The 11,832-nt window shown below is 46.1% G+C and overlaps 2 protein-coding genes across 4 annotated transcripts in view; one reads left to right on the top strand and one right to left on the bottom strand.

The window, feature by feature from the left end:
- Positions 1-362: 362 nt before the first annotated feature.
- Positions 363-11,832, top strand: part of LOC147895365 (protein Dr1 homolog) — a 34,139-nt gene continuing 22,669 nt past the window's right edge. Inside the window, exons 1-4 of one of the 3 annotated variants that reach the window (XM_087383797.1) lie at positions 363-445; positions 546-616; positions 710-916; positions 1,848-2,008. The gene's annotated coding sequence lies outside the window, so the exon portion shown is untranslated. The other 2 variants (XM_087383799.1, XM_087383798.1) reach the window with 2 other exon arrangements.
- On the bottom strand, positions 3,397-10,304 carry LOC147895366 (uncharacterized). The gene is made up of 2 exons (XM_087383459.1): positions 9,899-10,304; positions 3,397-3,908 (listed from the first exon to the last, which is right to left on the bottom strand). Exons 1-2 carry the CDS (start codon positions 10,302-10,304, stop codon positions 3,397-3,399), a joined length of 918 nt encoding a protein of 305 aa, XP_087239585.1.

Genomic DNA, 11,832 nt, shown 5'->3' with positions numbered 1-11,832 from the left:
ATCAAGACCGCTGCCAACTAGACACCCATGTTGCCAACCTCAGCGATGAAAACGTGCCATGCATCATCATCTGTTGAACTTGTCATCCACCTCATCGAACAATAATAGCTCACCACGTGGCGCTCGCTCTCGAGGCGAGCGTGAGGACACACATGTGTCAGCAGCGTCACAAATGAAAACACACCGTGCATCATCATGATGATGATCATCATCCATGATGATGATGATCATCTGTTGAACCTCCCGACTCCCTCACCGTGGAGGGGTGGGTGGCCGGTAAAACGGCGACAAGCGGATTCCATCCTGGCCCTCAGCTTCTATTCTACCTCGTATGGCCGGGTCGGAAACCAGTGAAACCGGCGACGACAAGGAGATTCCATCTCTGACGACCACAAGCAGATTCCATCCTCTCCCTCCGCTTCTCCCTCGCCGCTCTTCCCGACAGGTCGCCGTTGAGTTTGCAGATGTGCAAGACGCGTGCTCTGTATGAAATTCACGAGCAGGAGGAAGTTTTCAACATTTTTGCTGCTTTGTTTGAAATCCAGGATCGATCTATCGAAGCACACACAGGAGCAAGGAGATTTTGATCGCCAAATTCCCCTCAGATGCGCTCCAGGTTCGGATTTTCGCCTTTCCTCCCATACGGCAAGTATTTTCGTACCGTTGCTCTTCATTCCATCGATGATAGGAATTCTTGTGATATAAGCAGCGTAGGGGCTGCGATTGCATACATCGTGAGTGATGGCCATTCGAGGAAAGTACAGATGAACAAATTAATGGAGTAGGAGTTATCCGAAGTCGGGAGAGCTGTCTGTAAATATGGAGAGAGAGGGGAAAGCAAGATGATCCAGCTTCTGCTACGACGCAGCCGTAGCCTCGCAGGACACCAGCATTCACAGTTCTTTCCAAAGGCCAGGTATTCTCGCTTTACCGACGTTTCGTTTCATCCTGTCCATTGAGCCTTTTTTCTTCTTAGCGTCCCCTGTTCCACACTTCCTTGTTCTTTCCATGTGATTCTTGTCTCGTACAATGTTGATCTTCAACCCCGTTTGCCCCTTCCTAGGCTTTCCAATGATCACGTTGCCACTGTGAGGCATGTGATTTTTGGAATGAACGAGGGAGTAAGATAAATTGAACTTGCGGCGTATTAGAGCAGAGTGAGATCAGAGGCCGTGAGTTTGGTTGATTTTCTGGCTTCCGTGTTTCCCTTCCAGGCTGTCTTTTTCTAGGTCTAGTCGACCTCTCAAGCTGTGTTTTAGATCTCAATCTTCTTGGCCAATATTTTGTTGGCCCAGTTTCCACTCTGTTTTCTAAAAACTGTGCCGTGGCCCTTCGGGTGGACTCTGCTAACAAGCCCAAAGATAAAGTAGAAGCCAAGGAATGTCCACTGCACTGGATCCATGTGGCGTCACTTTCTCCTGCATTTTGATTGGGCCGAAGTCTGTCTCCACTGCGTTGGGCTGGTGTCTTGCTGAACTGTGTCATCCTGTGGCTATGTATGGTATGGGAACGGAGAACGCTGTTGTCAACCGTGGAAAAACCTTAAGGGTTCCCCGTCTTCATCATGAATTGTAATGACATGATGCCTTCAATTTGTGTATGCCTTATGCTAATCGGGCCATGGTGTACCTATAATGATGTCTGGAGTGTGTAATGGGGTGATTGTGAGAATCCTAACGTCATGCATACCACAAGGTTGAATCTTGACGTTTAAATCAGTTTGCTCTGGTGGTGTGTCAAAGGCTGACATAATTCAGTCTTTATCCGTGGGTATGATATGGTTATGTTTTAACTTCTAGTTGCTTAGATGCTACAGCATTGTGACTTTGCTCCTGCTATTTATGCAGAAGGAAAGAATGGCTGTGGAACATATTTGCAACATCTTGGTGGGTGAACACCTGCATGTTCTTAATCTCTATGATCTGGACCAAGTCACACCAATGACTGGAAATTGTACTTCCTGTTGACCGCTCGCATCAATTCTTGCCCACATCAATTCTTGCGACCGGTATGCTGTTGTCCTTCAGATGAAGATGAGGAGAAGATTTCATACTGTGTCTCTCCTCACGAAAATAGTAGCAATAGTTACTCATTGGTGTTACATTTCCACCGAACTTATCTCCTGACTCCTGCTTGGACTTTTGTTGATTGGCTCTAATCCATGCCATCCATACATGGAACCACTATCTTTTGGGTGCAGATTTTATTGTTAAAACAGATCACCAAAGTCTGAGATACTTTTTGACTCAGATAAAACTTTTCGAGAAGCATATGAAATGGGCAAATATGCTGTCAATGTATCATTTTCAGATTGTCCATACCCCAGGAATTCGGAATAGAGTGGAGATGCCTTGTCTCGAAGACCCCAGGTCAACAATGTGACAATTGCTTATCATCAGGACCTGGAAGACATGAGAGAGCAATATGCTAATGATGCAGATTTTGGTGATATTTTACAGCAAATGCAAAGAGGGGCAGTCCACCAGTCACTATTCCCTGAAAGATGGGTATCTAATGAAAGATGACTGCCTATGCATCACCCAAGAGATGAGGAAAAAGATTTTGGAGGAATGCCATGCACCTCCCTATGCTGGACATAGAGGAATTACAGCAACAACTCTAGCACTATAGAGGTATTTCTTTTGGCCAGAGATGCAGAAATACATCAGTTTGTTATTGAATGCCTTACGTGTCAGAAAGTGAAGTATGATAGACGAAAGGCACCTAGCCTACTTATGCCTCTTTCCGTGCCTCAGGCATCGTGGGAAAGTATTACAATGGACTTTATTTTTGATTCGCCAAGATCAAAGTCAGGGAATGATAGGATTTGGACTATCATTGATAGATTCAGCAAGCAAGCTCATTTCATTCCGGTTCGCAAAACCATAAAGGCAGATCATATGGCTAAGCTTTTCATGGCACAGATCTTTAAGCACCATGGTATGCCTAAGTCCATTGTCAGTGAATCCATGGTGTTGGAAGATATATTGTATGAATAATCGTGTGATGTCTGGAGCTTGGTCACTTCTCTGTCATTTTGGATAATCGATCAGCGGCTACCATAATCTAAGTGTTTCCCTTGGAAGAGCGTGGCAATGTTGTAATAAAGTCCAAGGAAATGCTTTCCCATCTTTCAGTTGGTATAGGAAGCGGCTGAGGAAGTCGTGCTGGAAGTGACTAAGTAACTTGTAAGTTTTGTTTAAGCTAGGATGTGCGGCATAAGGAACCACATGATGCTTTTTAATTAAAAGACGTTGAACATCCTTGTCGTGTGTTACACAAATGCAATCTTGATAATACAAATGGTCATGAACATAAGAGTAGGATGAGAAAATCTTTTGTTTCGAGGTAGAAGGCTGATCCTTGGAAAGAACCTGTACTGCTGTGCCAAAGTCTTTATCTTGGATATTTGTCTTTGAAAGAATTCGGAATATCCACAGAGAGTGTAGAGATCACCATTGTAGAAGCTAGAGGCAATCTGCTAAGAGCATCTGCAACTACATTGCGTAGTTTCTCAATGATCGTGTGAAAGTTGGCTAGAAACACAACCCAACGTGCTTGACGAGCATTCATAACTGGCTGAGTGAAGATATACTTCAAAGAGTGATGATTTGTCTTTGTGGCTCCCATGAGAGGATTTTTCCACGAGCAATAGGCATAAATAATAGCAAAAAACTCCTTATCATAAATTGGATATTTGGTTTGGATATCAGAATGTTTATGGCTGTTGTCGAAAGCCATAATTCTGCCTGCTTGTATCAAGACTGCTCTTGTAGCTATGTTGGAAGCGTCAGTCATGACCTCAAATGGAAGGTTGGGGTCAGCAATAGCCATAATAGGTGTTGTAGTGAGTGCATACTTGAGCTGTTGGAAACTATACTCTGTTTCGGAAAGCCACTGAAGCTGTGCTGCTTAATAATTCGGACATAGGAGCTGCAATCTCGGAGAATCTGTAGACCTTTGTATGGTAGAAGTTTGCCAAGCCAAGAAAAGAGCGTACATCATGAGCATTCATTGGAGTAGGCCAATTATGGATTACCTCTACCTTCTTGAGTAGAAATGACATACATGTCCCAAATATTGAAGTTGCGTTTTGAAGAACTCACTTTTCTTGATGTTGATTTCGAGAGAATTGCCTCAGAGAACTTCAAAAACTTGTTGTAGATGTTTTTTGTGCCATTCAAGTAGACGGTCAAGGTAAAGGTGATCTTTGGAGATCTCACACACACCCCACACTGAGAAGGAGAGAAAGGAGAGAGAAAGGCATAGGAGAACTGCAGGTGATCTCTGGAGAAAAAACCCTACAACTGGGGGAAAACCTCGGAACCAATGGCTGCTCGAGAGCTCTGACAAACAGCTCAACAACCAAGAGATTGGGAGCACAGGGGAGTGGATGAACTGCTCCACTACCCTGCTCCTCAAGTGCTCAACTGGGCTGGCTCCGCTCCTCTGCCAGACCCGCAATGAACTCATAAAAACAATGAGAATGGGGGGGCTTATATATAGGCAACCCCCCCGCCTAGTCGGCTGATCTGGAGGGGGCCGACCACCCTGCTGTAGGGCCGACGAGCAAGTGTGACTGCTAGGGCTACATATGGCCCTATAAAGAGGGCACCCCCCCCCCCCCCCCTCAAAATAGGGGCTGTCTCTAGCCAAGGTGGCTGACCTACATGTCGGCCCACCCTCTGCTCTCCAGCCCTCACGTGAGGAACCTCCATGGCCTCCGTGGTAACGTGCAAGAGGCCCTGGACAGCCACTCTAACCTACTCTCATGGGGGGCAGGCACACCCACAACACAGGCCCTCACTCTCTACCGTATCCTCACTCACTAGGCGGGCACACCCACAAGCAAGGCGCCCTTTCTAGGTGACATCAGGAGATGTTGACCTCTAACAGATATCTGGGGGCTGAAGATGGGAGAGAATAACTTGTAGATTCCGAAGTAGATGCGTAAAAATCTCGCCAAAGTGGACAGCAAACTCGTGGGGAATATAGGGTTTTGGGTATCTACATGTCTCGTGAAAGGCAACCTATACCTTGCGGAGGAAGTAATGGATTTGAGGTGCCTCTTGCGGAAGGTAAAGAATGTGGTCGAGGTCTTTAGATGGGCATGTGACACAAAAAACCCATTATGCAAAGGCCCCAAAATGGGCTGGTTGTGCAATCGAAACATGATATTGAGTGATTGGAGATGCCAAGGTGTTCTTGAGGCATTACCAGGGGAATTTATGCCCTTAATGAGGGGGTTCTCATTTGCTGTAATTTTGTGGAGGGACAAACAACAAATATGCTTTGAGATATCATCCTAAAAAAGAAAGGAAGAGGCCACTTGGCACCAAATACTTCCGGGCAATATATGGCTGAGAGAGCAGTGTGAGATCCTGACTGAAGAGGTTACAGCTTTAATTGCGAATTTGAGGGGGTCCTGATGACGAGGCAATTGATAACATCCTTCAGGCTCCAATTTTGAATTGAGGGTTTGCTGTCTTGGGCAGGCAAAGACCAACGGTTGATTGCAGCAAGAAGAGGCCACAAGGGCAGACTTTGTAGGGCCGAAATCTGGAACAGGTGCGCAAGGATTGGGCAGATCTGGGCACTGGCAGAAAGCAAACTGCAGGAGAGATGTTAGGCGCTGAAGTTGGTGCAGATTCTTGGCACTGCCTGAGGCGTAGGGCAGGCACAGATCCGAGTTTTCTGGGCCATGATTGGAGGGCAGCAAGGGCTGCTGGTGAGGTCCAGATGGCCTGAGTGCAGCAAATCGGCTGAAGTGGGCAGAGATGGCGCAAATCAGCACGCGAGATGGAGGCACAGGCTTAGAAAGGCGGCACTGGAAATCACGATTAGTTTTGTTGCTCCAAAGGCCCAATGAAACATTGGGTGCCCAAAAATTTATTAGTGGGTTAAGCTAACCATTGATGACCTAGGGGTAGACCTTGAGTGAAGGGCTAGGTGTCCCTTTTTAGGCCCCCTGTCACGAGGACGTGAATTTATGGGACTTTTGATACTCCTGTAATTTACGCGTGACTGCCTTGAGACTCTATGGCGCCAAAGTGTGGCCACATGTGCGGGATTTGGGAAATTAAAATTCCTAGTGGGCCCTTGGAAATTGTGAATGTGGGCCCAGTTACTAGGCAATTAATTTCTTGGACCAAAGTGTGCAGCAGGGGGCCAAAAGAGTGGTGCAATTAAAAATTGCTATTTTGGGCACTGGACTCTAAAATCAGCACAAGACACGTGTTTGGCATGCAGGAGGCCAAAAAGCAAGCAAAAAAGTCGACATTTGCTTGGAGGGCTGTTTTCTGGACCACAGATGAAAAGGGAGAGGCAAGTCACAGGCCGGGAAACTGCTCCAGGGCTATTCGTTCACATCGCCTTGCCGATTTTTGACTACCAGGGCAGTCTGTGGGCTGTTGGTGGGTTGCCAGGGCTACCAGAAGCTAAAAAGAGAAATTCGTTTTTGTGCCAAGAGCCTCTAGATCAGTTCGTTTTTGCTGCTTCCAGGCTGCACAAAGGCTGCTGCAGGTGTTGTGGGCTCTTTTGGAGCTGAGTAGGAGCTTTTACAGGGATTTCGACTTGGTTTTGGTTGCTTTTTGGGTTGTGGTTGCTGACTGTGGAGCTTTCTAGGCTTGGGCGTCTCTTTTTGAGCTGTCTTTGGGCTGTGCCAGGGCAAGATCAACTATTCTTTGCAGGATCTAGGGTTTTCCAGCCCAGGTGACCTGATTTCTGTGGATTTTGGGCATAGGAAGGCTAGCTTTTGCCGTTCCTGGACTGGTTGCTGGTTGGTTATTGCGCTTGAGATTGATTCCTTGCCAAGAAGGGTTGATTTTTGCTGTTGGGTAGTGGCTAGGAGGTACACATAAAGGCGACTTGTTTGGAAGCGCTTGGTGGATTGATTGCACCAGAGTTTGGCCGTCTGGGGCTTTTTTGCAATTGTTTAGCCGTGTCTAGTGGGTTGGGCATTGGGTTGTGCAGGTGCAGGAAGCACACAATCAGTTGATGCCTTTGGGGTATGGGACACTACAAATACTATTGCGGATGCATCAGAATTCCTATGTGGCAGGGAATTCATAATCTTTATCAATGGGCCCTTGATTTTATATTTGGTGTAAGGTTCAAAATGTGGCTAGCATTGGTAAAGCTGATCACTTTACTAAAAGCCATGATGACCTATTTGGATCATCAAGTGTAGACCTTTATTGTATCCAATTTCAAATCAAGGTCTACATGAATCATTTTCAAGATCCTTGAATCTCTATTGCTAGATTCTAGAAAATCATTACAAGTTTTCTCTTCTCTCCCTCCCTTGAAGACAAACATAAGGGATCCTAGACTTGTATCACAATACCATGGCCATGAGGGAAAGGTATGGTGGAACCTAATCAAGTATGCAACTTGACTACTGTTATGTCCATCAGACTTGAGGGATTTTGTCCATAAGGTTTCACTCTTGCTAGAGTTACGTCTTTGCTACTTCAAGGGATCCTCAATTAAGGGTTCCGCTTCTCAACCTGCCTCAACAATAGGAAAGTATAGTCATAGTAGACGGGTTACTTAATCCTTTGTGTAATAGGAATTCTATGTATCCTCCATGCTGAATGCTGGTAGAGGATACAAGAATTTATAATTGAATAGTACTCACTGCTCTCGTCCTATGCTTAGTCAAAAGCATTGGCCATGCTGAGTTTAAGAAGCTTCCTTTCTATACAGTTGTCATTCGAGTGACATAGCCATGTCAATAGGTGGAGGTCACTAGTCTTCCTGTACTCAACTATATGATATCGCGTGGATTTCATGAACAACAGGCTAGCCAGCCATGCATTGTTCTTGTCACCATCGCTAAAGCGGTATGATAGGCCATTAACATGGCCGATTGCCTTCACCCTTCAATTTGGTGTTGGAGCATGGTTTATTGAGGTGGGGTCGTGGCTGTTGACCTCGTATATTTGAGGGATACTAATCCCATACGCATTGGTTCCCCCTTTCGGGCCCAGTGCATCCTTTACCAGGATAAGCACTCCCAAGGGAATTTATGCTTTCCCTCATAATATCAGGACTCTACATAGCTCAAAGCTAGCTTTGATACCAAATGAAACACCACCTATACAGGTCTAGTAAGCGCCAGACCTTGGTGAGGTACAACTTCAAGCCACAGTCCTATTGGACCACGAGATGCACCCGGATATAACCCATAAGGGTTGGAGCTAGCAGGTCACCTCCCAGCCGTAGGTTCTGTACGTCGAGCCACCCTCGAGCTAGGGGTCTAGACCATTGCAGAGGGCAAGCCAGCCTTGAAGTCTAGACATGCGTCCGATACCACATGCCATTCCTCTAGCTGTTGCTCTCAGGCTAGTGGGTCTATGCCCGGAGGAGCGCACTCCTAGGACCTCGATAATGAGCCCTTGGCCTATACTGTTGTGAGCCTATACTTTATCATGCATGCGTAAAGTAACTTTACTTTACTTTGTGGCCACCCTTTGCCAAGTATAGCTCAGCCATGCCTTGCCTTTAGCGGGCTAGCTCTATCCATAAGATCTAGACCTCACCTTTGCTAGCTTTGGTCTCAACCCTAGGTTGTTCCTAACCTCGACTTAGACCTTAGATCTATTCCTCGATCCCAGGTTAGTTAGGCCTAGGCTTTGATAAGCCTATACCCTAGTTAGTCCAGTCGTGGACGTAAGATCATGGCTCTTCATCAACAAGGTACGTCCGTAGGCGAAAAGCATGCGTCCCTTGGTTTTGGATAGCCCATGCACATGAAAGAGCTCAATTCTAGTCGTATCCATTCACATCATTTGGTGATGTGAGGTGGAGAGAGAGGCCACTAATGACTTCGGTGGGATTCTTGGTGAAAAATTGATTATTCTTCGTCTCCATCTTTTCCATGCAATAGTGTATGTTGATGTATAATATAGGTACTAGAAGGTGAGGGGCATTTTCTGTTGGGTGCAAGAAGCAATGGAACCGGAGTGGAGTGTGGGAAGCAAACAAGAAGCAAACAACAAGCTAGATAAGAGGAAAATACAAAGGGTGGCCTATATGGCCTACAAGTCAACCATATGGTTGACCAAAGAAGTTAACTCATAGAGTTGATCTGACCTACAAGGCTCATACCAGGGCTAAGTGCTAACAAACCCCCCTCCATGGTATGGCTGAAGTATCCTGGAAATATCTTTGGAATACCTAGAAACTACATCATGGTTGCACATATTCGTCCCAGAGGGATATAGCAACATATGATATGTACAGAGTGATCCCTCACGTAACAAAAGGAGCCAAGTGTAAAGCATGCTGAAATGCCTCAAGCTTGGGATGCGGTAAAGCTCTCATGAAAAGATCTGCCATGTTGTCCTTGGTGGGAACATAGGACAACTGGATGTCTCCACCAAACAGTCGCTGTCGAACATAGTGATAGTGGACTTCAATATGCTTTGTGCGTGCATGAAACACTGGGTTTCTAGCAAACGCCAAAGTTGTCGGTGTAGATTGTAGTAGAGTCGGGGCTGAATGATACCAAGATCTGCAAGTAACTTGCGAAGCCAAACACACTCTACTGTAGCTATGAAAGCTACTCTGTACTCAGCCTCACAACTGGATGTGGCAACTGTAGGCTGCTTCTTGCTGAACCAAGAGATGCATGAAGCTCCAAGCATAAAACAGTTGCTGCTGTGTGACACCCTAGTGTCGTAACATCTTGCCCAGTCGTTGTCCGTGAATGCATGCAAAACAAGTGGGGCCTCTGAGCCATAGAGTAAACCCAAATGCTGCGTGGCCTTCAAGTATCGAAAGACCCACTTCACTGCTTGCCAATGCTGCGTACTAGGCTTGTGCATGTACCTACTGAGCTGGGAAATGGCATACTGAAGATCAGGCCGGGTATGACAAAGGTATATGAGGCAACCAACAGCCTGCTGATAAAGGGATGCATCAAATGACGGACTTTCATCCTCGGAGGAGAAACGAAAGCCAAGCTCCAATGGAGTAGAAACTGGCTTCCAATCCTCGAACTGGAAGCGATCAAGGAGCTGTCCAATATACTTGGACTGACTTATCATTATACCCCCCTTAACATATGCAAATTGTATGCCCAAATAATAGTGCAATTGACCCATATCTGTCATGGCAAAAGAATGCTGTAAATAAGCCTTGAAATCTGCAATTTTTTCCATATCTAGCCCAGTGATAAGCATGCCATCCACATATAAAATCAGAATTAAAAAGTCTGATGCACTCTTTCGGACATAAAGAGTGGCCTTGATTGGGCTATTCTTAAAGCCACCAAAAATGCATGTATCTTCGCATACCATGCCGGGGGTGCCTGCTTCAAGCCATAGAGGGCTTTTCTGAGCCAGCAAACCATATTTTTAGAACCTAATTGTTAAAAACCGGCTGGCTGAGTGACATAGACCTCTTCTTGAAGATCACCATGAAGGCAGTCAGTCTTGATGTCCAGTCGATGAACCTCCCAATGCTGATGAGATGCCATAGCAATAACACACCTGATAGTAGTAGTGTGTGAGGTGGGAGCAAAGGTCTCCTCAAAGTCAATGCCGTGCTGCTGTGCATATCCCTTTGCAACCAAGCGGGCTTTGAGGCGGTCAACACTGCCATCAGCTTTCCTTTTCACCTCTTGTAGACCCACTTTGTGCCAATGGCACGCTTGCCTGCTGACAAGTAACACAACTCCCAAGTGTTGTTGGCATGAATGGATTCAAGCTCAGCCTTCATGGCATCCATCCATTCCTTGCTGTCAAAGGCATCCTTGTGACATAAAGGCTCCTCATTGCAAGCAGTAGCAACCAAAGCTACAGCCAAATGGTTGCCATGCCTCTGTTTATGCACACCTCTAGTGTGGGCTGGCAAAGGCTCACCTTGTTTGCTGTCCTTGAGTGTCCAAAAGCCATCTCGGGACTGATTTTTTCTGGTTAATGACAGCACTCTCCTGTGCAACTGCTTGCTCAATAGCATGATCATCAACTAAAGGCATATCAGGCTGAGCAGGAACTATTGGAGGAAGATGTGCACTGGTAGAAGTGCAAGGCACAACACTCTGCACTGGCTGCTATGGATCTGTGGGGGGCAACTGAAAGAGAGGCAACAATGTATCAAAGACATCTGAGGGATCAAGAGTAGGCTGTTTTTTCCATTTCAGCCAAGGTAAAGGCACATTTTCAGCGAATACGACATCCCTACTGACAATGACCTTGCCCATGCTGGGCTGATACAACCTGTATCCCTTGCTCTCTGCGCTATAACCAATGAATATGCATTTTACAGCTTTGTCTTCAAGCTTGTGCCTCAGCTAAGATGGCACATGAGCATAAGCCAATGACCCGAAAACCCGCATATGAGAAATTTCAGGTTTGCGACCGTGCCATGCCTCGTAAGGTGTGATATTCTTCAATGCCTTTGTGGGTGCCTGATTGAGCATATAGTTGGAGCACATGACAGCATCCAACCAAAACTTATTTGGCAAAGACTTTCCTTTGAGCATGCACGTGCCCATTTCCATCTCTGACCGATTTTTGCTCTCTGCCAGCCCGTTCTGCTGCGGAATATAAGGCACTGTACATTGATGAATAATACCCCGAGTTGCCAAAAAATCAGAGAATTCATGGGACATGTACTCTCCCCCCCTCTTAGTGCGTAGAGTAAGGAGCTTGTTCCCTAATTCATTTTCAGCCATGGCAAGCCAATGTCTGAACCATGGGAACACATCAGATTTGGCCTTCATGCCATATATCCAAGCAAATCTGGTGTAGTCATCCACAAAGGTAGAAAAGTAAAGGTAGCCCCCAAGAGATGCTGTCTGCATCGGCCCGCACACATTACTAT

The sequence above is a fragment of the Dipteris shenzhenensis genome, chromosome 13, assembly GCF_047967505.1.
Source record: "Dipteris shenzhenensis isolate YYH24624 ecotype China chromosome 13, Dip_SZ_1.0, whole genome shotgun sequence".
Lineage (NCBI taxonomy): Eukaryota > Viridiplantae > Streptophyta > Polypodiopsida > Gleicheniales > Dipteridaceae > Dipteris > Dipteris shenzhenensis.
The sequence above is the reverse complement of the archived record's forward strand: the minus strand, read 5'-3'. Positions and strand labels throughout refer to the sequence as shown.